General features: G+C 44.1%; 1 protein-coding gene across 4 annotated transcripts in view; it reads right to left on the bottom strand.

Moving 5' to 3' along the window:
- The window catches only part of SPOCK3 (SPARC (osteonectin), cwcv and kazal like domains proteoglycan 3), a gene marked incomplete at both ends in the record, with an annotated part of 424393 nt that extends 398492 nt beyond the window's left edge, over positions 1-25901 (bottom strand). For 3 of the 4 annotated variants that reach the window (XM_082843406.1, XM_082843407.1, XM_082843408.1), the window contains one exon: positions 25731-25901. In XM_082843406.1, the coding sequence (XP_082699532.1) occupies positions 25731-25901 (171 nt within the window). The remainder of the gene's footprint in view (positions 1-25730) is intronic. The other variant, XM_082843409.1, reaches the window with a different exon arrangement.
- Positions 25902-27434: the final 1533 nt, after the last annotated feature.

Raw genomic sequence — 27434 nt, 5'->3', positions numbered from 1 at the left:
AAAACTTGTAACTCAATATTAGTTACTGAAGCCTGAGAGAAATTGGCCTGGGAGATCATAGAAAATGTTTTCCTATCTGATGGAAAGAGAGAGAGAGAGAGAGAGAGGGAGGGAGGGAGGGAGGGAGGGGGAGGGGAGGGGGAGGGAGAGGGAGAGGGAGAAAAGAAAGAAAAGGCAGAAGAAAGAAAAGATGGAAGAGAATGAAAGAGAGAAACGAGAAAGCAATAGAAACTGCTCTTCCTGCACTTGGACATGGCTTTCTGAGAATGCCATGCCTGCAGCTGCATGTGACTATGGTCACCAGCCACCTTGTGACCATGAAGACAGTTATTCATACTGTGAATAATTATGAGTGGCAATCTTGCTGAGGATGTGGAATGAAAATGTAGAAAAAATGTGGAGTCCTTGATAAATTTCTGAGACTTAAAATAAAACCAGTTCTGTCACAGCTCTACTTATGTGAGGTAAGAAATATTCTTATATTTTAACCTACTTATAGCTTTTTTTTTGACCACACCCCACCACTCATGGGATCTTAGTTCCCTGACCGGGGATTGAACCCAGGCCCTCGGAAATGAAAGCACAGAGTCCTAACCTGGACTGCCAGGGAATTCTCTAAGCTACTTAGAGTTGAATTCTGATGCCTGCAGTTGAAAGTATCATAAATTGATACATTAATATTTAAGACAAGCAATGTTTATGTAAACTTTCTAAAATAAATATATTCTAATATTTCTGTAAGACAAGAGGCTAGTTTTCCCCTAATATCCATTCTCCCCTTATTAGTAATAGAACCTCCGATTTTAGATATACACACAGCTAAAGACTGTTTCCCCACCTCTCTGCAGGCTGTGAACTCATGTCCCTAAGTCCTGGCCAAACAGATAAGACTAGAATTGTCATGTACAGTTTCCCAGGTTGAACCCTAGAAAGTGCAGGTCCTGCCCCTCTTCCTAGAGGCTGGATGAAGGTGTGATGGCAGGGCTAGGGCAGCTACCGTGAACGACGTGGCAGAAACTCCTCTGGGAGGAGGTGAGAACCGAGAAAGGAGTGTGGGTTCTGCCCCCTGACATCCTTCAGCTGCTACACCCAGGAGGAATAATCTTCTAAGTGTGTGAGTCACTGTTCTTCTTTTTTTTAACTGCGGCTTAGTCTTTACCTTAATGAAAACAATTCCTAAACAGGAAAAAAGGCGCTTTTTTTGCAGCTTAAGTTCGTTTAAGTACTTTAGCGAAAGTTTTTATTTTCAACCTGTTTAAGCAACTACCTGTCAGAAGTTTCATTACAAACCTGTAATTCTAGAAAGTATTGCTAAAGAAGTATGTTTACATAGGTTGCAGATACAGGTTGAACCCTTACATCATGAAGAGAAAATAGTATTTGTATCTGCAAACAAATTTAATGAATAATTTTTATTAAATAACAGCTGGTTTCAAATATATAAACATTACATAAAAGAATCAAATTATTGTGTTGTTGATAAATCCATCAAGGGGAATGTCACTTTCCTGAACAAATGTAGATGTTTGCTCCGGTAACTAATGAATCTTGAGGAAAAATAAATATTTCCAGGGGAATGTGAGTTTTAGTCTAATGAACAAGTTGTATGGCTGAAAATTATCAAAACTAAAGACTAAGAGGACAGCTGTCCATCTGAAAATTCTCCACTGAGTTTGTCTTCAGGTTGGAATAAAATTACATGAGAATACACAGGTAATAAACCTTGACAGATTCGATTTACCCTTTAGGTATGTATTATTATTTACGATCTCTGACAGTAAACTGGGACTATTACTTTGACAAAAAAACTGAGACTTGATCATAGAGATATGTGAACATTCAAGTGCTAGCACTTTTGGAATCGTAGCGTTACGAATGTATTTTAGAAATGCATTAATGCAATATTATATATAGTAATACGATACTATATTGCCTGGCCTTCTAATAAAAAGAGGTAAAGTTAATATAAGAAAATAGTATTAGAATAATAACTATTTTAATTACTATACCATCCATGTATTGGGTGTAAAATTATTTTTTATAGCTTTTAATATGAACCTTTAAATACTTCAATCCGTGGTGAGCATAACATACAATCATGTTGCGTACTCAGTTATCACCTACAAACCCACTGCAGTCCTATTTACAACACTCATTTTAATCTGCCATTTTAAAAACTTGTGAAGCATTTTAGACATTTCTTGAGCAACGGTAAATATAAATCTACTTTAATAAATTAATACACAATTATCAGTTTGGGAATCACTCATTTTTTGAGCTCTATAATAAAGATTCAATTCCAGATTGCCTCTGCTCTCCAGCAAAGGCTGAGCCATGGTGCTTTCATTTAGTTTATGATCAAGGAAGGCAAGTCCATGTTCCCTTAGGGCCAAGGAGCCCTGGTTTGTAAGTGTCTTTCCAAACTTTCCTGGGGCTTTCAGTCTCTTATCCTCTGCTCCTCCGACTTGAATGCCGCCCTATCCTCAATCCCTGACACCGTATCTCAGCACTCAGACCCCAGGAACCTCCTCTACAAGACACTTCCAGACCGAAGCCATGAAGGCAGAGCCCTTACACACGTGTCTGAATCACCACTGCTGAGCACAGCAGGACACGTGGTGAGGGGACACACAGAAGTCTACTGAACAATGAGTGGAATTAAAATGGTATAGCAACAGAGGTCATGTTTTCAACCACTTGCTATTGGCTACTATATTTGTAGTTGGCCTTCTTTAATGAGCAGGAATAATAGGAAACGTGGGTGCTTTATTTCGGAGCTATTATTTCTCTCCAAATTGTTAGAGACTCAAGTCATTTACTTTTAGGAAAATTCAGTGTAATTGGGGAAGCCAGTGGAGAACTGTGACCAAGAACCTGGGCTTCAGGGTCAAGCAGGCGCCTCTGAGACCTCCCAGCTAAGTTACCTGGGACAACTACCTTAAATTCTCAACTTTATTCTCCAAATTTAACTGGAATTTATATTTTCTTCTTTGTATCTTCTTATACCTTTCTGAAATAAGCACCTTTTTGGAATTGGGAACAGATTTACTACTTGATGGTAGTTAAGTGAATTACATTCAATTGAGATTTTTGTTTAAATAGTAGATCTTATTGAAAATATGAGAAAATATTTCTATAAATTTAGCATGATTTCAGCTATTATAATGAATACTGATCATTTTATGAGTACTTCACCAGGAATACTGATGAAGTATTCTCTCCTATAGCACTTACAAGTAACAAGAATCTAAAACAGCATCCTAAAAAGAAAACATATTAAATCTTTAAACATTAAATACAACAGCCTATACATCATCAAACACTACACGCGCTAGTTAATTATCATTTTTTTGTGTTCTGCATATTAATCACTAGCAGTTAAATTTCTCCTTTGACATTTTAATACATAAAAAACACAGGAAGGGGCTTCCCTGGTGGCGCAGTGGTTCGGAATCCACCTGCCAATGCAGGGGACATGGGTTCGAGCCCTAGTCCGGGAAGATCCCACATGCCACGGAGCAATTAAGCCCCTGCGCCACAACTACTGAGCCTGTGCTGTAGAGCCCACGTGCCACAACTACTGAAGCCTGGGCGCCTAGAGCCCGTGCTCTGCAACAAGAGAAGCCACCGCAATGAGAAGCCCACGCACCACAACCAAGAGTAGTCCCCGCTCACCACAACTGGAAAAAGCCCATGCACAGCAACAAAGATCCAATGCAGCCAAAAACGAAATAAATAAACTTAAAAAAAACGGGAAGCAGGAAAGTGTCAGATTCAGATTTCTTTCTCCTTTGTTGTAAAACCACCACGACCACTCAAGTCACAACTGAAGCCAGAAGGTCACCAGCAGTTTGGTTCTGATGAGCCAGGAGGGGATCGGGTACCGCAGTGAACACCATGTTACCAGCCCAGGCACGAGGGCTGGACCACATGCCCGGGGATGCCCTTGCCCTGGAGAAGTACATTTGCTTCCCAAGCAGTGAGTATTTGAAAATATTCTCTTCTGTTGCAACAATGATTGATTCATGATGCTTAATCTGGGTTTTGATGGATGACTTGAGTTTGTCTTTTGTACCAGAATGGAATGCAAAAGGTATGTAAATTTTAAAGAAAAATGCTATTTTCAAAGAAGCCACGCAAACATTGGAAAGTACTGCGATCTGATCTAGTATGGAAATTCAGCTGTCTCCTGGGTTTGGAGGCTAGGAGGGAAACTTTTAGGTCTTTATAATTCCCCATGTTCAATATATCTGCATTCGTCTTAGGGATTTCCTGATGCCCAGTTTGGGATACAAAATTCTATCAGTGCTCATTCCCACTTCAAAAGGAACACTATGGGGCTTCCCTGGTGGCGCAGTGGTTGAGAGTCCGCCTGCCGACGCAGGAGACACGGGTTCGTGCCCCGGTCTGGGAAGATCCCACATGCCGCGGAGCGGCTAGGGCCGTGAGCCATGGCCGCTGAACCTGCGCATCCGGAGCCTGTGCTCCGCAATGGGAGAGGCTACAACAGTGAGAGGCCCACGTACCAAAAAAAAAAAAAAAAAAGGAACACTATGAAATGTAGAAGAATTCACCAGCCATTACACAAAAGAGGCTGTGTGACCTGAAATGCAGCATGTGCTCAGAACACCAGCAACCAGAGACACCCAAACAAAATTTTTTAAATAAAAAGTTAAAGGGACTTCCCTGGCGGTTCAGTGGTTAGGACTCTGCGCTTCCACTGCAGGGGGCACAGGTTCGATCCCTGGTCGGGGAACTAAGATCCCACATGCCATGCAGTGCGACCAAAAAAAAAAAAGTTAAAAATTTTCTATTTTTATTTTCCTGAAAGAATCAAATCAAAGTAGACAACATGGGGGGAAAAGGCAGACCTTCACTGAAATTCCTCTCACTTTTATTCTGAATGACGTGCGGGGAAGGGAAAGGGACCCTTCGGGGATTAGGATCTGCAACGGTTTACTATGACCCTGGGGACGTCCACCAAAATTAGTCGGGCCGCAGATGGAGAGCGGGAACTGTAGGCGCCCTCCCTCCATCATCTCTAAGGACAATCTGTTTAGCAGGTCTTTTAAGCACAGCTAATTCTAGCCCCGCCACTTGTCAGTATCATCTCCAAGGACTCCCTGTCATTCTCTCTATCGAGCCACACTTAAACCCTCATGGATATGACACCTCCAAACCTCGGTGCCTGCAGACGCCTGCCAGGTAGGCTTTCTCCCACCTGCCCACCTGCCCAAACCCTCCTCGGCCGCCAGAATCCAGTGTATGGACCCCATGAGGCCACACTAAGTCACCTCCCTAAGAGGCACTTATGTGTCTGCATGAGATTCATCTTATTCTCTTGTCATGGCACATCCCAAGCATCCTTCAACCCGTCAATCTCTTCAACTCTTGCAAGGATTCTTTCGGGAGGCGATGGCCCATCTTGGATGCAGGGCTAAAAGCGGCACACTTAATTATTTAAAAACAAAGCAGGGCTTCCCTGGACGCAGGGTTGGGAGTCCGCCTGCCGATGCAGGGGACACGGGTTCGTGCCCCGGTCCGGGAAGATTCCACATGCTGCGGAGTGGCTGGGCCCGTGAGCCATGGCCGCTGAGCCTGCGCTCCGCAACAGGAGAGGCCCGCGTACCGCAAAAAAAAAAAACATAAAAAAAACCATAAAAAACCCTCTGAGCACTACTTTCTATTCATCTAGCCGCTCAGGCTGTATGCTAAGTATGGATGCTACGCCCATATCTCAGGGCCGTTGTTACAGACAATGCACAACGAAAGCAGCTTCACCCCATGCTTTTCTGCTCCTGGGTGCTGTTCCCTGAGTTACCCTCAGTTTGAGTCTGCACCGAAGCTGTTGTTTTGTCTCTATTTTTTTAAAGATGCATGCTTTTACCTCTCAACTACGGACAAAGATCTGCATTCAAGAAAAATTGACTATTTTAACTTAAATCATATTTTCCTCTATTCCTATTGCTTCAATAAGAGCAAAAGTTATTTCTGTACCGTAAACCATTTCAGGGAAATCAGGGAATCAGGAACCAAGGGTCACGTTTCTTCAGCCACATCACAGTATAGAGCAGAGACCTCATATGATCCAAAATCCACTGAAAATCATTTCAAAATTGACACAACACAATTTTTTTTAACTTGCTTACGTAACGTCACTAGAAGTCCTGTAGTGTAGGGAGCTAGAAACCTTTTAACAAGGTCAAGTATTTTAGAAGATTGCAGTAATGTTTGCATTTTTTTTCAAGGCATACGGCAAAATACAAAACAAATAAAACACAGTGTATTCGTCTACATGAATTTAGGAACGACCTTACCATGTGTGGTTTGGCTACGGTCCCACCTGTGGTGAGAAGAATGCTGGGGTGTGGTCTCCCCCTGAGCAGCTCCAGACCGCACCACCTGGGCCTGGAACACCAGGTTTGCATCCGCAGCTGGTGCCAGACTGTACTCGGAGGTGACGCAGAAAAGTGGCAAAGCTGCTCCTATGGCTCTCGGTTCCCCGTAGGGAAACAGGTCCACCCTCCTCCTGTAACCACTTGAAACAAACAGCCACTAATGTGTGAGAATGAGGTACTTTTAATTTTACTCTTGGCTTAAAATGAACTGTTTACAGGTGCGATTTCTTCCTGTGTTTTTGCCAAGGCAGATGTCGTTCTGTGTCGTATGAAGTCACAGGAGGTGCAGAGGAAACGGTGGACCACCTGTAGGATTCCACAATAACCTTGGGTGAGAATACACAGCCGATTCATTTATAGCTTTTCTAACCATTAACGGTATGGTTGCATCAATTAACAGTATAATAATAGTAACAGTGAACCCCTACCTTTAGTCTTACCTGTCATCAATTTATTTAATCAATTTTAAGGGCATTTTATGGGAAAATGAGCAGTCATTGGGTATTTTCATAAAGGAAAAAAAGTACCTAACTAACATGTTCACTTTTCTATAGTTTTGCCATCATGTCTGCTATCTGTAAAACGGTACCAAAATCTAACCTCTTTTATGACTAATTTTTTTCTGGACAGTACTCAAATCACAAACTTTTTAATTTGCTGCTTCTTTTATGATTGGAATTTGATTATTTTTATGTAACAAAATTACATTAAATAGCACTTGAAGTGACTATATATAATTATAGACATATACAACAATTATAGATATATAATAATTTATTTAAAAGTTGTAATCATTTTTAAATCTTTTCTGCTGTACATGAATAACTTATTTAAGTATTTATTTTTAAAGCTGTTAAACTGCATTAATAACCTTTAAAAAATCATGTTCTAATAATGTAAAAGAAACTGTCCCCCAAATTTAGAAAACTTAAATATTTAGCAAGAAAATTTTTATTTAATTGTCATTTTTCACTAATATCAGCTGCTATTTAGTGTTAACCAAGAAACGGGAGGTCTAGTTTGAAACACAAACACTATTGCCAGAACTGTTTATTTAAATATAAAGACGGACTTCCCTGGTGGTTAAGATGCTGACCTTCCAACACAGGGGGCGTGAGTTCAATCCCTGGTTGGGGAACTGAGATCTCACATGCCACGCAGCGGGGCAAGAAAAATAAATAAATAAGATAAAAAAAATAAAATGAAATGAAAAATGAATGAATGAATAAATAAATAAATTAAAAAACAATAGAGGAGAAAACAGGAATCTCTTTCCCACTGTGATCTGTCTCAGTAACAATCTGATGGCAAAGGTCATGCAGAAGACGTGACTGCCAGCTGATCGTGAGCTGGACCTGGGTCACCGGAGGTTCCTCACCCCCTCCCCTCTGTCCCCAATCACTGGAACACAGGCTCTGCCCACAGTTCCCACCCCAGGAGCCGTTCCAAGGATGCAGCCTTGAGAGAGTAACGCGGTGTTGAGACCACCTGGACTGAATACGCCGTGAGTCCAGATGAGGCTTCTGTATAAACTAAGACTCTGGCGGGTGGGTGTGGTGATCTACTCATCCTGTGGCGCCCGAGTCAGTCCCCTTATTCATTACACCTGCTGCCTGCCCACCCAGAGGGTCTGCCTCGCTCTTTGGTCTCTCCCAGCCCTCCGCACATGGGGGCCAGTTTCAGGTCTCACCCAGGGAACTTCTCAGGAGGTTTGTGAACCAACACAATTACACATGAAACAGTCGTGGTTTTAACACAACTTAACTATCTTGTATTATAAACCCCAGACCCTGAAGAAAGTAAGCACTGAATTCCTGAATCTTTAAGATTTTTTCAAAAGAGCACTGAATACAGAATTCCATATCACGATGTTAATTAGCAGAGTCACCATAAAAGATGGTAAACTTTCAAAGGACATTTCATCACGTGGGTCTGCTCATTTACCGCACTGTCACAAGACTGCAGGATTCAGATCTGTGAAGTTTTATTATAATGACCATCAACGCCTTGATCCCACACTACTGTACTATAAAATGATATGGGAATATTTCAGCAATTGGAACGCATGATTTGATTTCAAACTATGCTCTCAGAGGCCTCATTTCTGCTTCGGATCTTACAGGCGTAGATACCACCTCCATGGCAACTGGCTGAGGATGCCGTCAAGATGAAAATTTAGAAACCGCTTAAGGAAATATACAAACCACTCAATAGCCCGTGGAGATAATTCCTGGTTTGAGTCTTGTATGTGTTGTTATTACTGTTTTTATATAGTTTAAAGAATAAAATATCCACGAATAGCAGCTGTTACTATCCTTCTTAAGCAACTTTAATCTATGTTATAGATTATAAATCTGTCTTCCTTCAGTAATTTAGATTCTCCAGAGTTGAATGCTGAACACGATAGGATTACATGTAGGAAGAAGAAAGTTTATGTGAGAAGTTGTCATTTCAACTGCATTTAGGATAATTAAAAATTATAGTTTTCTTAATTCACATGATTAAACTTCAGGCTACAAAATATATCTCAGAGCACTTGTGTCTTTTCGAGAGGTGTTTTCCAAATGGTTGTTCTTAACATTATATTTTTATTACAAAATCAGGTTAAGAAGTTTCCTTTCAACAGATGCTCTTCCAGAAAAGAAGAAGAAAGCTATAAATTTCCCTCTGCTCCACTGTTACGTACAGTGAAGGAACCAATCCTCTGAGTTTTAAGGGCACTTTACGATGTTTCTTCTTTCTTAGGATTCTCATGTTTACAGAGTTTGAGTTTAAACAAAAAGAGTAAGGGAAAATCCTTTTTCTAGCTTTGAAACCTTGACTTGGGCCTGCTAACTTCTGTGACAACATTTGCCAAAAATCCAGCAGCCTACTGTTGACATTTTCCTAGGCGTTATAGACCAGGAGGTGCAAGAACATGTACGACATGGAAACCCTTACTAATGTTCTTTTTTTTTCGGTACGCGGGCCTCTCACTGTTGTGGCCCCTCCCGTTGCGGAGCACAGGCTCCGGACGCGCAGGCTCAGCGGCCATGGCTCACGGGCCCAGCCGCTCCGCGGCATGTGGGATCTCCCGGGACCGGGGTACGAACCCGTGTCCCCTGCATCGGCAGGCGGACTCTCAACCACTGCGCCAGCAGGGAAGCCCTGTTTTGTTTTTAAATATAGTTCAAACTTGATGGTAAAAAGCAACACCGTTCTTATAAAATAAACAAGAGCTTAAATGCAGAAGTCAGATACTTAAGAAAGACTGTCTAAGGAACTGGGAAGGAAGCCAAGTTCCATGATGACACGCGCATTAAAACCCTGGGAAAAAATGAAATACAATGCTGTAGCATCAACTACTAGTATCCACCTGGGCTCTGAGCTCTGTGTTAACTGTGACTTTGCACACCTGAGCGGAAGGGCCGTGGGCCCGCCCACGCGCCCCGTGTCCCCCAGTTTCATGAGCCCCCTTCTGCGGCCTGCAGAGCGACGGCACTAACCCGCCGCCAACACCAGCCTCGCCAGGTGCGTCAGGGCAGGCGCGGGAAGAGGGAGGCTGCAACCGACTGTGGAGAGCAGGGAGGGGTTAGGACACACTGGCACAAAAAATGAGAACTGTTAGGGGAGAGATGAGAAGCCGGGCAAAGGGCCCCTGTGCAGGCGTTCAGGTGAGAACCGCCTAGAGAGAAGGAGGGATGCTGGCCCAGCTGGGGTGTGGGTGCCTGAGACAGAAAACAGGGAAGAGAGCAGGTGATGAAGGGCCTTGGATGTCAGTGGGGCTGACATTTGAGCAGGAGCTCCCGGTGAGACGTGTGTGTCCCCAGGAGGGTCCCAGCTGTACACGGTGACCTCATGCTGAGATGCTACCTGGAGGGACCTCCCGCCACCAGAACCTGCCTACAGCCTGAAGGCCTCAGAGACCTGGTTCCATCAGCAGGAAGCAGTGTCCCTGTGGCTGGTACCGTCTCTCCCCGAGGCTGAGCTCCACTGAAATCACGAGTGGGCCGGGTGAGCCCGGGCCTGAAGAGGAATTTGTGTCACCCACCTGCTGCAGAACCTCAGACCAACCTCGGAAGCAACCACTGTCTCTCTCCTGAGCTATTTATCTCGCTCACTTCAGAGCCCATCTGATGAACAATCTTCCTCCAAGTATGTTTTAGGATTGCAAACAGCGAACCTCAACCCTAACAGGTTTAGGAATCACACAGTATCCCTCTAAGATGACTCCACACCTGTATGAACTGATCCGTTATGTGGCGATGCCACAGTTTTTCTCGTGGAGGGAAGTTTACAGCTGCAGCCAAATGTAGTCCTGCTCTGTCATAAGTGAAAGAGTGAACAGGAGTTTCCAACAGAGGGGCAAAAAGATCCAAGCTGTACTTTGGGAGAAATAATGTATTGATAAAGCGTTAGATGCTGTAGGCACAGAAGAGCCTAGAAACATGGAAGCCATCCATCCACAAGACTAGCCCAGGTGGAAGGGGGAGGATCCCAGCCAAGGATGAGAGACGACCTTGCAGGACCTTGCAGGTGAGCTGGTGGGGACAGTGCGGGCGAACAGGGGCCCACACACTTCAGTAAATATTGCCCTGAAACTCTGAGAGCCTTAGGAAAATCTCTGCACAGCTGGAAGCTGAAGACTGTCCTAAGCTCTGCAGAAACGGCTATACAGATATTGTGACATCAGTACTGCTAAACCCCTGTAAAAATTAAACTGTACAAGTGTCATCATGCCGTCAAGGAGAAAGTTCTTTAAATTCATAGGTTAATTCAAATGTAAAAAAAGTTAAACCCAAGAACTACAATAAAAAAAGGTTTTTAGGGCTTCCCTGGTGGCGCAGTGGTTGGGAGTCCACCTGCCGACGCAGGGGACGCGGGTTCGTGCCCCGGTCCGGGAAGATCCCACATGCCGCGGAGCGGCTGGGCCCGTGAGCCATGGCCGCTGAGCCTGCGCATCCGGAGCCTGTGCTCCACAACGGGAGAGGCCACAACAGTGAGAGGCCCGCGTACTGCAAAAAAAAAAAAAGTTTTTATTCAACCACAAATACAAATCAGAAACACTGCAGTCTAATCCAACAACAAAAAAGTGAAAATTAGTTATTCAAGTTCAACAATTAAGAACAGATGAGTTTTAATTACACATAAGACCACCTGTACCTAGAACTACCTACTACTTACAAGGATTACTGCTCACAAAGAACTTATTTTTGGAGTCCAAGGTGAGAGCTATGGAGTCAGGAAACTTGAGAGCCATTCAGGGCACACAAACAGGCAGACCAGTCAGAAGTCAGCGAATAGCTTTCAGCTCAGAAAATGATTACGTGAACAGGAACATACATGTCCCAGAGCCCCATGGTCGTCAGCTTCGCCCTAGATGACATTTGTTGCTTTACTCTTCTTCTGATCTGGGTAGCAGGTGAGGGAGCCACACCCGAGGCCAGCGTGAGCAGGAGACCAGCAGGAGAAGTGCCTTTGTCACCTGCGACCTTGGTGACCCGGCCTCCCAAACCACAAGTCAGACCAGCAGCACGTGTAAATAAAGAGGCCCTCAGTCAAAGAATAAACACAAGGCTTTCGGCAGCAAAGGCCAGCTGGCTTTCGGCTACTCAGCAAACAAAGCAGGTCTGAAACTGGATTTCCAGATCCCACCGCCTGACCTACAAGCTGTGGCGGTTCTCAATGATATTCAAAACTGGATGCATGGCAAAGGTTCAAAATGCATCCCCCCCCCCCCCCGCAAATACTTCCTATTCGCGAGATGTCTTCTCCTATCTTTGACTATTAATTTGCTATCCGAATTAAACATGTCATTCCCCACTGGCAATTTTCCCATGTTTTAAATTCTTTTACTTAGGCAAATATGTGAAATAAAAAACTAACTGAAAGCATTCAAGTCTGAAACCAACGATTTTCAGCGACAACACTAGCAAGCCAAGCAGGCCTGTGTGACCAACAAGAAATTCTGAGGATAACGTGATCAACGTGATGATCTACCTAAAACCATGACTTTCCCTGGGGGTGACTTTCAAATGTCACAGCTTCCAAACCAGCAGCTTCTCAGTCAGACCAGCACGGAGTGGGCCCTTGATTCACATAGTTTCAGGAAGCCCAACAGTCCTTTAAAACAATACAGCGTTTAACACCTGAACTCCAAGAAATTATGTTTCATGTCAAAGAAACATTTTGCAGGTCATACGAAGGTAGTGCTTGTTGATACGATGTTCCAGAAAAGCTGTGCCTCAGGGAATGTTCATTGAGGTGAATGTGACTGCCCAGGGACTTGGGGGAGAAGCGCAGGTGTCACCAGGACGGTCCTACTGGAAGACTATAACTTCACCCTACACTGTACGCTACAGAAGGCCTAGAAATATCCCCGTATTCTAAAACTGCTCTTTAGCAGATGCTAATACCATGTGTCCAGGCAACTAGCAAGCCCATATTTCAGACGCTTGAGAAGATCCTGCCTAGAAAGCCCCGCGTAAATATTCTGAAAGTCATGGAGTAAGCTGGTGATAGAAGAGTCAAAATGAGCTGTGATTAAGGGACCATCAAATTACTATTTCAGGAGCTAGAGCTAGTAAGCATTTAACCAGATTCAGGAAGCTAACGGCCTGCAATGTTTTATCTATCTGGGGACACAATTAGATTAAGTTGTTGCATTTCTGGTCCTCCTCCTTCTTTTATTCCTGCTAAATAATGGGCTTTTCCTTATGCTAAGAGTAAAAAACCCACAGAATTATCTGGAACATGCAACACATACCAGAATAACTACAAAACATAGAAATTATTAAATCTTAAGTCACTCCATATTCTCTTCAGTATGGCAGCTAATTAATTTTGCTCTTTTGTTACAAAACTCTAAAAGCAGAGAATTCGTGTTCAGTGAAATAGTTCATACTGAATAACGTCAATGAAATTCTAGATGGAGAAGTCTCCAAACAGCAGTAGACAACAAAAGTATTTTAAAAGCAAGACATGCTCTAACCTATCTTAAATATGACGCAATTTCATTTTTTAAAAAAATCAACGGTGTTCCATCAATCTTTGATATTCAACCTGGGAAATGTAGAAAAATAAGCGATCTACCATGGACAGAACTTGGCAGGCTGCGTCAGCACCCATTCAACAGTGATCACACTTACAGGAGTAGGTGTTGACTGTATACAATAAAAATTTCTGGATTTCTAGTCTAAAATTGTAAGACATAATTCCTTTTCCACTTTCTTGACCTTGAAAATAAATCCACAACTGTAGCAGGGGGAATGCAGGCACAATGGTGCAGAGTGGTTCCCAAAGATGCTATAGGTGTCCTCAGAAGCCCAGTCACAGCCACATAAGGACACATTACTCCTCCTTTTCACAGCACTCCTGCCCACCGAAGATATATTCAGAACTGCACTGTGATATTGAAAAAATTCATTACTAAGTAAAAATGCTGGTACTATGCATGGTCACATATACTATGCCTGTCTGGATAAAACGCTGTTCTACTGGAAGTCTTCTATTGTAGCTTCAAGATGAAATGGTCAAACTATAGTAATATCACTGTAACTCTGTATAAGAGACACTCCCTCCATAATCGTAATAAAAATGCCAAGTCTTTATCAATTTATTGGTCTAGCAGACAAGAACCAAAAAGATGGTAATTGTGACCATTTAAAAGGACCCAACATAACATTTCAAATGAAAAAAAAAAAAAACTAATTTCAGTTGCTTGTAATTACTCATTGAAAGTGGTCAACTGTTAATAAATAAGAAACAGACAAATAAACATGATCTTTAGAGCTAATAGTCTCACTAATCTTTTCTTTTTCTTTTGCCATACGCGGGCCTCTGACTGTCGTGGCCTCTCTCGTTGCGGAGCACAGGCTCCGGACGCGCAGGCTCAGCGGCCACGGCTCACGGGCCCAGCCGCTCCGCGGCATGTGGGATCTTCCCGGACCGGGGCACGAACCCGTGTCCCCTGCATCAGCAGGCGGACTCTCAACCACTGCGCTACCAGGGAAGCCCAGTCTCACTAATCTTAAGCAGGTTAATTAAGCTTGTTGAAACTAAGTCTTCCCCATTTGTAAAACATATATCAATAATGTCTACTTCTCAGGTTGGTAAAAAAATAATGATAAAAATGGGCAAAGGACTTGAATAGACATTTCTCCAGGTGACATACAAATGGCCAATGGGTACACGAAGAGATGCTCAACATCACTAATCATGGGGGAAATGCAAATCAAAACTACAGTGAGAGGGGCTTCCGTGGTGGCGCAGTGGTTGAGAGTCCGCCTGCCGATGCAGGAGACACGGGTTCATGCCCCGGTCCGGGAGGATCCCACATGCCACGGAGCGGCTGGGCCCGTGAGCCATGGCCACTGAGCCTGCGCGTCTGGAGCCTGTGCTCCGCAACGGGAGAGGCCACAACAGTGAGAGGCCCGTGTACCGCAAAAAAAAAAAAAAAAAAACACTACAGTGAGATACCACCTCATACCTGTTGGGATGGCCATCATCAAAAACCAGAAACAAGTGTTGTTAAGGATGTGGAGAAACTGGAACCCTTGTGCACTGTTGGTGGGGAAGTAAATTGGTGCAGTCACTACGGAGAACAATATGGAGGTTCCTAAAAAATTTTTAAATAGAACTACCGTATGAGCCAGCAATCCCCATTCTGAGTATATATCCAAAGAATTGAAAGCAGGATCCTGAAGACATATTTGCACACCTATGTTCATGGCAGTCTATTTCTACAGCCAAGAGGTGAAAGCAATCCAAGTGTCCATCCATGGATGAATGGATAAACAAATGTGTGTGGTGTATACACACAGCGGAATATCATTCAGCTTTAAAAAGGAAGGAAATCCTGCCATTTGCAACAACATGGATAAACTCTGAGGGCATTATGCTCAGTAAAATAGCCAATCACAAAAAGACAAGTCCACACGATTCTACTTACATGAGACGCCTAAAGTCGTCAAATTAATAAAAGCAGAAAGTAGACGGGTGATGGCCAGCGGCTGCGGGAGGGGAACAGGAGTTGTTTACCAGGTGCAGCTTCAGTTTTGCGACATGAAAATGCTCTAGAGATGCTTGTACAGCAACGTGGATACACTTAATGCTACTATACTATACACTGAAAAATGGAAAATATGGTAAATGCTATGTGTTTTTTACTACAATTAAAAATATTTTTTAAAGATTCTACTAAATGTAATTATATACTTAATATGTCTGGCACCTAACAGACACCGAAAAATAGTAATTATAGGCCAAGAAGCATCATTCCGCAGTGTGAGATCCAAAATGTCGGGACTGCGGAAGCCCTGAGTGGTCCTTGTCAGCCCAGTGACCCAGGAGGAAAAAAGGTCAAGGTCAAGGCAAACAGCTCACTGGAAATAATAAGAATCCCTTCCGTGGGCACAGGGAGTATTTCCAAGAAATACTGAGATGGTTGAAACAGGCCCAGTAGTGAGTGACCTGTATCTTCCTCCCTGTACCCGCCTAGCCTCCTTCCTCCCAGCATCCCTCCCACCCCTGTGATAAGCTGACATCCCGGCTGCCCTTGGAGAAGGGAAGGGAGCCACGTCCCTCACTCCTGGCCTGTGGGCCAGTCCCACCTGGCCACCTGCGGTCCTTTCCAGCACAAGCTGTGTGTCCCCCACTCTCTCAAGTCCCTCCTGCTGGACAGAAAGTGGCCACTGATGGAGACCCGAGAGGATGACTGAATCCCAGGCCTGGACCACCCGCTTCCTGAGGGCCGGTTACACGGTGGGGAGGTGAAATCCTATCTGTACCCAGGCACTCAGATTCAGTCCCCTTAGGCAGGAACTCAACACATCGCTACCTGAAAGACCAGCAATTGTAAGTGAGGCAGAAGTGACGGAAATGAATACATCTGGATGCGCCGTGAACCGTCTGGACTCAGACGCACATCTATGAATTGAAGTGCAGTAGTCACATAAGAGAGGGGGGACACTGGGTTTGATATTACCTAGTGGGCAGCAAAAAATCTCTAAAGGCTTTAGAGCAACAGTGTTCTGTGGTCGAAGAGAAACTGCAGAAGAAGTAGATGGATTGGCACAGGGGATGCAGGGATGCACAGCCTGACAGTCCACGGTCAAGTGGACGTGGTCACAGTGGCCCAGCACGTCCACCGGGGCACACTGTGGACTGACGGGTGAAGGCAGTTCCGGATTTGACACGTGACATTTTATAACAATTAAATATTCATTCAAATTACAAAACTGGGTGGGGGGTGGCCAGAAAGGGAAATGGTCCCTAGAAAGCACACAGATCTGAAAGGCTTTCCCTGTGACCGGGCAGGTGGCAGGTGAATCTCACACAGGGCTCCTTCATGGTCAGTGTTCTCTAATCTTTACTCCCAGCTGGTCACCGTGCGGATGCCCATGAACTGCAGGGATGTGGGGTGGAGAGAGCACAGTCTACTGTGGTAGAGAGTTCACAGCCCCACAGGGCAGGGAAATCTGTAAGCTAACAGAAGTAGAAAGAGCTGAAAAGACTAAAGGATGTTCATAGATGGAAAGACGCATGTAAATACTCCAGGAGCGTATGGGACTCGGATAGTGAATGTAGAAGATTCACAGATTGCTTAAAAGATAAATACAGAAAATAAAATAATTCTGGCCCAGATCATGAAAACTCAAGTTGTATAAGGACAGAAAATGTTACTCTGAGTCAGAGGCCTGAGATCTAAAAGCAGTCTTACATGGAAACAACCTAAATGTCCATCGACAGATATATGGATAAAGAAGATGTGGTGAATATATACAATGGAATATTACTGAGCCATAAAAAAGAAGGAAATAATGCCATTTGCAGCAACATGGATGGACCTGGAGATTATCATACTAAGTGAAGTAATTCAGAGAAAGACCAATATCATATGATATCACTTACGTGTGGAATCGAAAACATGACACAAATGAACTTATCTACAAAGCAGAAACAGACTCACAGACACAGAGAACAGACTTCTGGTTGCCAATGGAGAGGGGGTGGGGAAGGGGCAGAGTGGGAGTTTGGGATTAGCAGATGTAAGCTAATACACATATTCAAAAGGATGGATCAACAACAAGGTCCTACTGTAGAGCACAGAGAACTATATCCAATATCCTGTGATAAACCATAATATAAAAGAATATGAAAAAAAGAATGTATATATAACTGAATCACTTTGCTGTACAGCATAAATTAACATTGTAAATCAACTACACTACAATAGAAAAATAAAATAAAATAAAACCAGTCTTATTGTAAGAGCAGGAAAATAAATGCTTTATAGCAGTGCTTGCTGTTCCTTTTGTATACCTAGCCAAAAGTTTATAAAAGTATATCTAGCATAGAAACCCCAACAAGCTAACTTCCCGTAAGAACCAGGAGAGCACACAGGGACCACACACGTAACAGCTAACGAGATCACGTTCTCAATTCATGAGATGCGGAAAACTTAACCAGAAAAAAAAAACACTGATCCGTGTCTTAACATTTTAGGGGGACTGTCTGCTTTCTTACTAACATATAAAAATAATATCTATAATACAATATACCAACACCTTGGTTTTCTAATTATTTAATCTTTTACCTATTTGAAGAGGCACAGATAAACCATATATACAACACATATACATTTATGCACAGACCTCTACATACATACGTATACACATACAGAACATGTATTCACACACACATACAGAGTAACTTATTTCTCAGTCCTCTTAGTTACACTTTCCTAATAATTCACAAGAAGTTACAAGAGCTGGAGAGTTAAAGTGTTACCCACGCCCCTAACTTCTATCTGTCAGAACGAAGCCAGGGCAAATCGACTCAATTTTGTACTCGGTTCAGGCCTCCTGACGGGGTCTGACAATGCGGTGTCAGCTCCACCCAGGAGCCCCTCTGCAGAAACGGTAGATCCCTGGGCATCGTCTGACCTGCTTCCTCACGTGATGCTGACTTAACTAAACCCACCCTACACCCTGACACCGTGGTGAGTGTGCGGGGGCAGGGCGGGGGGGATAGTGATAAGAAACAGGGATGTGGAGACTGTATAAAACCAGTGCTTAAACAGGGCCAGGGCTTAACCAGGACCCTGATGACCAGGAGAGGTCAGGATGCTGCCTGGGGATGGCCCCTTGCTGCTGAGCCAATCACTGGCCCGTGGCCTTTAAAGCCTGTTGCTTCCTTTAGGAGGTCAACCGCCTGTCTCTCTAGTAACCCCCTGATTTCAACAATATGAACAACAGTCCAAGATAAAAAAGCATCTCATGCTATAGTCTCACCAGCTCTGATCTGCAAATACGGACACTGTCTACAAAGGCTGCTATGGATTTGGATTTTTTTTTTTTTTTTTTTTTTTGCGGTACACGGGCCTCTCACTTTTGTGGCCTCTCCCACGCACAGGCTCAGCGGCCACGGCTCACGGGCCCAGCCGCTCCGCGGCATGTGGGATCTTCCCGGACCGGGGCACGAACCCATGTCCCCTGCATCGGCAGGAGGACTCTCAACCACTGCGCCACCAGGGAAGCCCACGGATTTGGAATTTTAAACACACTGTGGCCCACTGTCATCAAAAGATTAAAAGACAGAGAGAAAAACAATCGTGAAAATGCAAGGAATTAACTGTGAAGAATTCCCAAGAAGATCCCATGTTCTCAACTGTGATAAAACATAGTAGTGTCACATTTTAAAATGTGGTTTCATAGTGAGAAGCACTAAAAATATACTTTTAAAAAAATCAGAATTGGATATCCACTACTGAGAAAGTATTCCTGAACAGAGAGAATAATGGTCTAATGTGTTAAATTTCCCCAAATTGTTATTAATTGTTTAATTTGATTTTTGGTGCATACTGTTGAAAAGCAAAGTAATACAAGTCTTGCCTACTATTAAAGTACCACAAAAGGGGTCATTTCACAAGACATATGAATATGAACTCATCACACCATACACCTTAAATATATACAATTGTATTTGTCAATTATATCTCAGTAAAAAAAGAGCCTCAGTTTTGAGGGGATACCGGGTAGTCAGGACACACAGCCAGGGCCCTTTGTAAACCTAAGAAACTCACTGAGAGGGGTCTTTTAAAGATTTCCATTGTCTGAACTGTAATGCCTTTTATTTTTTTTTTTAACATCTTTATTGGAGTGTAATTGCTTTACAATGGTGTGTTAGTTTCTGCTTTATAACAAAGTGAATCAGTTATACATATACATATATCCCCATATCTCCTCCCTCTTGTGTCTCCCTCCCACCCTCCCTATCCCACCCCTCTAGGTGGTCACAAAGCACCCAGCTGATCTCCCTGTGCTATGCGGCTGCTTCCCAGTAGCTATCTATTTTACATTTGGTAGTGTATATATGCCCATGCCACTCTCTCACTTCATCCCAGCTTACCCTTCCCCCTCCCCGTGTCCTCAAGTCCATTCTCTACGTCTGTGTCTTTCTTCCTGTCCTGCCCCTAGGTTCGTCAGAACCTTTTAAATTTTTTTTATATTCCATATATATATATATATGTTAGCATACAAGGTGAAGTAAGTCAGAAAGAGAAAAAGAAATACTGTATGTAATGCCTTTTAAATCAAGAGTAGTTTCCTTGGAATAGGCACAGAAACCATCCTATTTACTTTCTAACAGCTGCGTCCCAGTTAACAGATGACGGGGTTGGGGGGTGCTTTATTCCTCAGCAGCCACTAAGGATGCGGAAACATCCCCCCCACATCAGCCTTCTCTCTCAAATAATCTGTTCGCTCGAACCCCAACTCAAATGAAAAGGGAAAGAAAAAGAAAAAAGTTCATAAGAGTTTGAGATTAGCAGATGTAAACTATTATAGAGAGAATACATAAACAACAAGGTCCTCCTGTAGAGCACAGGGAACTACTGATATACTCAATATTCTGTGATAGACAATGAAAAAGCATCAGACCATATATACACACACACACACACGTATAACTGAATCAATTTGCTGCACAGCAGAAATTAGCACAACATTGTAAATCAGCTATACTTCAATAAAATTTTAAAAACAAGAAGTCCGTAAGTGTTCACTTACTATTCAGTATGCCCAAATCAGGCATTTTTAAAAGACCAACTTATAATTTGAGTGCCTCTGAGACACCTCGACCTATATTTTACATTTTCACAACACTTCACATGTCCCTTAATTTACGTTAAGGTTGCATTTTTAAAGTTAAATTGTAAAACTTTACTACCTACTGCTTCCAATACATCTAAAGAGTATTAAAAATTACTCAAGGAACAAATGTAATTGAAGTTGATTTCAGGTTTTGCAACACAAATGGTAACCACTTCTTAAAACAGTGTTCAAAATGAGCCCCCGGTTTTTAATTTGTTTTTTGAGGTGATGGAGTTGTGGTTATGATTTTTTTTTGACTCTACTTTTTTTTTTATTTTATTTTTGGCTCTGTTGGGTCTTCATTGCTGCGCACAGGCTTTCTCTAGTTGCGGTTCACGGGCTCTAGAGCACAGGCTCAGTAGTTGTGGCGCACGGGCTTAGTTGCTACGCGGCATGTGGGATCTTCCCGGACCACGGCTCGAACCTGTGTCCCCTGCATTGGCAGGCAGATTCTTAGCCACTGCACCACCAGGGAAGCCCCTTAAGACTCTACTTCTGTAGAGCAGTTTTAGGTTCACAGAAAAACTGAGAGGAAGGTACCGAGATTTCTCATATACGCACTGCCCACACGTGCATGAATTTCCCTTGTCACCCTCCCCACCGGTTGGGACATCTGTTACAATGTTACAATTGATCCCACTACAGGACACATCATAGTCACCCAAAGTCCACGGTTTACCTTAGGGTTCACCCTTGGGCTTGGACAAATGTACAGTGACATGTATCTACCATCTTACTATCATACAGACTATTTTCACTGCCCAAAATATCCTCTGTGGTGCATGTATCTTTTCAAATTATAGTTTTTTCCAGATATATGCCCAGAAGCCAGATCACTGGATTATATGGTAACTCTACTTTTAGTTTTTTAAGGACCCTCCATACTGTACATATCTGAAGAAAACGAAAACACTAATTCCAAAAGATACACACACCCAAATGTTCACAGCAGCATTATTTACAATAGCCAAGACATGGAAGCAACCTAAATGTCAATGGACAGAGAACTGGATAAAGAAGTTGTGGTACATATATACAAATGGAATACTACTCGGCCATAAAAAAGAAGGAAATAATGCCACTTGCAGCAACATGGATGGACCTAGAGATTATCATACTGAGTGAACTAAGTCAGACAGAGAAACACAAGTATCATATGATATCACGTATATGTGGAATCTAAAAAAATGATACAAATGAACTTATTTACAAATCATAAACAGACTCACTCACAGACATAGAAAACAAACTTATGGTTACCGAAGGGGAAAGGTTGGTGGAAGGGATAAATTAGGAGTTTGGGATTAAAATATACATACCACTATATATAAAATAGATAATCAACAAGGACCTACTGTATAGCACAGTGAACTATACTCAGTATCGTGTGTGTGTGTGTGTGTGTGTATATATATATATACACATACATACATATATCTTGTATATATATATAACTGAATCACTTTATTGTAGACCTGAAACTAACACAACATTGTAAATCAACTATATTTCTGAAAGAAAATTTTTTAAAAGTATCTTTGATTAAAAAAAAAGATTTCTCTGTGATCCACCTATTCATCCCTACATCTTCCCCCTACCCACCACTCCCAGATATTTTTATTGAAAAAGAAATGTAACCCAGAAGCATTGGCATTTCAATTTAAGGACAGACTTCTGATTTGATTATATGAGTTATTTAAAATTAGCATGACCAACACTGCCACTTTTGCTAGATTTTATTGTACTGCTGCCAACATACAGTATCCCTCTATCATTCCTAATTAGTATGTGTCTTCCAGTGAAATCAATAATATAAAAGGTTGATGGTGGTATATCATTCACTGCCGATTAATTTATTGGTTTCCAAATTCCATACTCATTTATTACATGATAAAGAGTATAGTTTAATTGACTTATAAATCATAAATGTTTGAAATATATAATATATAAACCATGTGATTCATGGTTTCCTTATAATGATACTGATATCCAATTCTCCTAATAGACTGGTGTATATATTCATGTTTGCAAAAACGGGGTGAGGGGGTCTCTACCCTGTACCTGCTGAAGGTCGTAGTATTCCCACAATTCCCCCACTGAGGAGTCTTGGGTTCTGGATTTTATCACCACTCAACAGAACTAAAAAAGTAGAAAATGCCATGCAACCAGAGTATCTACTTAACATACCCTGAGGTTGAGAGTTCTGTGTCTGCTTTATTTCAACATCTCATCATTATACCCTGAATAGGCTGGCTCAATCTACCACACTTATTTTAAAATGTGTGGACCTCCTTCTATCTTCAAATTAAACTTTTATTTTTGCTAAAACATGGAGACTAGAATCTCTACAGGAATTTTATACCAATAACCAAATATAATATATCCTTTTGATTTTCAAAAGGATACAAGTGCTCTGTGTCTATACATCATTTTGTACACTTTAAAAGGGCCACAAAATTTATTCAAAGAGCGTTGCTAGTACAGGGTATAGAGTGGTCACAATTACTTGAAGCTGCTCCTATGTTAATACTTACTCACTGTAAGCTTGCCTATGGTTCTCTTATTTCTCTGTGATTTATCCTGAGGAAACTGGGAATATGACTCATCCTTCACCACCGAGTCATCAATGATCCTGCTTCTTCTGTTCACCTACTCTCACATATTTCCTAACCATGGTCTTTATTTCTAAAGCTTTATTATATAAAACAATTTATATTATATAAAACCTACTTCAAGACTACATTTATTTTAAAAAATCATTCAATTAAAATAGAATGATTAATTGTATTTTCAACTATTATTCAAAATAGTTTTCAAATATTATTCGAAAGAAGATATATTTCCAGCTTGCATTAAGGAGTGACTTCTAAAATAATGGTAACTGTGTAAAATAGCCACAAGATGGTAAGAATTCATTTCAGCAACAATTATGCTGAGAAATCTCAAAGCTTTTTTCTAAATGAAATTAATTATATTTTAATGGGAGAAAAGCAGTCAACAGAAGTGCTTCAATCAAACTGTTTCCAAAAGAAGAGGTTCAGATTTCCTTGTTTCTTTGCCTTTATAAAACTGAGTATGCAATGCCATTATTTAAGATATCAGAGCTGAGGCAGAACATTTAAAGGTAGATTCCGTGCAGTACAGACTTGTTTCAAGCAATGCCTCCTAACCATGTGTTCCCAGTTTAAAATGAACCAACCAATAAACAACATTGTGAAAAAGAAAGAAATTATCAAGCTAACAACTCCCCAAAACATAAAGAAAATATGTAAATTGCCACTGGGGTGGGTGGTCTAAATAAGGATCCATCGTGCATTCTGCATTGAGACCTCACACTGTCAGCACACCTTTTATCATGCTAACAATAAGCTACAGGTGGTTCAAAGGGGAACAATCACTTATCTCCTGCCTGCCCTCCAGAAGCCATCCACAAAATTTAACTGTCTTACTAAAACGGTAAGCCTAAAACCTTGCAGAAGTTTTTCAAATAAATCCTTATTACATTTGCATGTATATTTGCATGTACTTCAAACATGTCTGCCAAAAACAAAACCCTCAGTAAATCCTTTACTTAAATTTAACATATAATTTTGATGGATTTTGCCCCTGAGATCACATAAGAATAACTGCAAACACGATAGCAAAACAATAGTCTACTTGGTCTCCGTAGAAGCTGGCTGCAGGAATCCTGGAATATTTAATCCTTCCAGGCCACTCAGCTTTCTCAAGTCGTTTAAATCAAGCACATTTACAAACTGTCCGAGTATAGACTGGTTTGCTCTTAATAATTCAATAAAGTAATTTGAATGAAGTCAGAGAATACTAAGGTATTCAAGATTTAAAATATGTTTTAGAGAAGGAAGCATAAAATCCATTTTCTAAAGATTTTTAAAGTAGCCATTCAGCAACGAAATGTCATAATAGGAAGCATTATTCGAACAGTTACAAATGTTCAACCCAAATGAAGGCAGGATGAGTAGAAATTTTCCCCTAGGTTTAGAAATATCTCATTCGCCTGCTGGCCTTTTGGATCGTATTCGACATCAGCATCAACTTGAATAAAACAGGAGTGTAAGGGGTTCGCCGGTACAAGAAATTGTACTCAGCAGTAAAATGTTGCTTAGGCTTCACTCACAGGCATGTAAGACAGAGCCCTGCTAAACGCGACCACCATCGTTTTCCAGCACCTATACGCAGGCCTATTATCAATGAGATGCTACGTCGAATTTTAAGTAAAAATGAGCGTTTCTTGCGGAATCCGGCTGCCAGAATCGGCTCCACGTTGGGCTTGGCTTGTCAGCCACTTCTTGTGAGGGGTATTGCGAGCGGCTGGGGGTGAAGGGCGCAGGATGAAACTAGCCCGAGCTTCCACTCACTTTCCCAATTTTCCAAATGAGGACGGAGTGTGATCTGCCCGAGGGAGCGGATCCGCCCCTGCGCACGAGGCGCTGCGGGCGGGTCCTGAGGGTCCTCAGGTGTGCGGAGCGCTGCTGGCGTCTGCCAACGCGACCACAGAGGCTTAAGTGGGGCGGGGGGCGGGGCAGCCCCACCGGGACCACCGCGCCCGGCCCCGCGGCTGCGCTGCGTCCGCGTGCGGTGGACACTGACCAGCAGGTGCACAGCGACCCGCGGTCGGGTCTCAGGTACAGGCTGTCTCGATAGACCTCATCGTCCCTGAGGAAGCTCCCAGGTAGGATGCGGGACTTGGTGGGGGGGGGGGGGGCCCAGCTTAACCCTATCACTGCCGCCCCAGCAGCCCACCCTCGCCGCACAGAGTCTGCAACATCGTGATCGAGTGCAGGTCCTCGCCGGGTGTGGAGGCTGACGCTCACCGGGGCCCCAGACACCCGCCGTCCCCGGGAGCGGGCGGGCGCCAACAAGCCCACACCTTCCCGCTCCCGCCCCCCAGGCCACCGGGTGCGCCGCCAGCCGCGGGATCGAGCCCACCTCAGCGCAACGCCTCGCCAGCCCCCTGGCCGTGCCCGCCAGCGCCAGGCCCCGTGTAAAGTTGGGCAGGTGGCACTTTGCGAACCTTTGGGGGCGGGGAGAGGACCGTGGGGACCTGGGGGCACCCGGACCCCGGGTAGGCGACCCCCCAGCACGGCGCGGCCTCCAAGGCGCCCACTTCCTCCCCGCGCCCCAACCTGACCCCCACCCCGCCCCGGGCAGCGCGCTCGAGCGCGGGAAGGCGCCGACTTACGTCTCGGAATCGGTTCCACTGTCCGGCCTCCCGGTCGTACTGGGACACCGTGCTGAGCCATTGTTTGTCGTCCAGAAAATTGCCGCCGTCCGGCCGGCCCGCGGCCGCCGCCAGAGCCTGCGCGCACCAGGCGGCCGCGCACACGCACAGCACGGCCGGCGCCCGGAGCATCTGTGGACGGAGAAAGCGGGGCCGGTTCACACGAGGGCCCGGACCGCGCGTCTCGGCCGGGAGCTGGGTGGGGCGGGAGGAGGTCCGGCGCCAACCCCGTGGGCCGCCCGGCCCCGCCGGACGCACTGGACACGCTCCCGGAGCCGCTCCCGGTTCCCGTGGCCGCTGCCGGCTCCGCGCGCCCGTGCCCACCCGCGGCCGCCGCTCGGTCTGCGCGCCCCTCCGTCCTTCCCTCCCCCATCCACGCTCCTCTTCCCCGCCCCGCCTCCTCGGGACCCCTCCCAGACCCCTCTCCCGTCCCGCCTCCTCCGGGCCCACCTTCCTCCCCGGATCCGAGCTGCGGGCGCTCCGGATGCGGCTCGGCTGGAAGCGGAGGACGCGGCGCCCGCGCGGACCCGCATCCGCCTCCCGCCCCCTCCGCACCGGCTCCGGCGCGGCCGCCGACCGGCCTCGCTCCCGGGGGCGCGGGGCTCGGGGCGCGCTCGGCACCGGGTCGCAAGCCGCACCGGGGCTCGCGGTCTCCCAGCCGCTGCCCTGCGGCTCCGCGCTGGGCGGCCGGAGAGGGACGCGAGCTGAGGACGACTCGGTGCGTCACCGTCCGGCTCCTCTGACTGCCCGCCCCGGGGGAAGCCGCCTGCGGGGCCTCAGGGATGCGCCGGAGCCCAGAAAATTTTAGCTACGTGTGCGTGAACTTCATGTTAAAGGGCGGAAGTTCTTTTCCTTTCCCTTCTTAAGGAGAGAATCTTCAGTACGTGGGGCGCGTGAGTCCGCCCCCATCCCTCACGTGCTGTACCTTATTCTCCTTTCATCAGAACGCCTTGGCTGCTGTAGTTTACGCTCTAGGACTTGAACCGAAAACTTAAAAGCTCAGTCTGTGTCTCCCTACTGCACTATGGAAGAGAGCTTTGAAACTCATTTTGCCTTCCAAATCTGCATTTATGACAAAATACTCGGCTCCCTCTGGCTTCTCCACATATTCTAAATAAACTGGAAGGAAATCAGTCATTGGCCCCCTGTGAGCAGAATCTGACGAAGACAGACTCCCACAGACTTAGATGATGTAGGCGAAGTGAACATTATATGCATATCAGGAGATCCACAGAGGCTAAAACACTGCGATCACGTTCTGTATCTCTGTGTGACTCGTTAGAGATTATTTCAGCCAGAAGTCCATCTCCCAAAGCTGTGACCTTTGAAAATGTCCTGGAGCTTCTGAAACTTGAGGAGCTATTTGAATAACAGCTGTACCTTCTCACGTTCTCCGTTTCAATCTCATGTAACATTTGTGCAACATGTTTCAAACTATGTTAAAATAGGAGTCAGACATGATTAATTAACACTGCTATTTTTTAAATACAGGATTTAAAAATGTATAGTATGTAAAAATGAAAGAAAAAATCTATTTTTTAACTCAAAAATTTTTTTCCCAGCATTTCCCCCTTTTCCACTCGAATGATAGCAAGGGGAGAAAAAAAACAGAATCTACAATTGTAATTCAAAGATGCACCGATTGATGTCAACACGTTTCAGATA

The sequence above is a fragment of the Leucopleurus acutus genome (assembly GCF_964270905.1).
Source record: "Leucopleurus acutus genome assembly, chromosome: 7".
NCBI classification, from domain to species: domain Eukaryota; kingdom Metazoa; phylum Chordata; class Mammalia; order Artiodactyla; family Delphinidae; genus Leucopleurus; species Leucopleurus acutus.
Note: the sequence above shows the minus strand (reverse complement) of the source record. Positions and strands in the feature narration are given on the sequence as shown.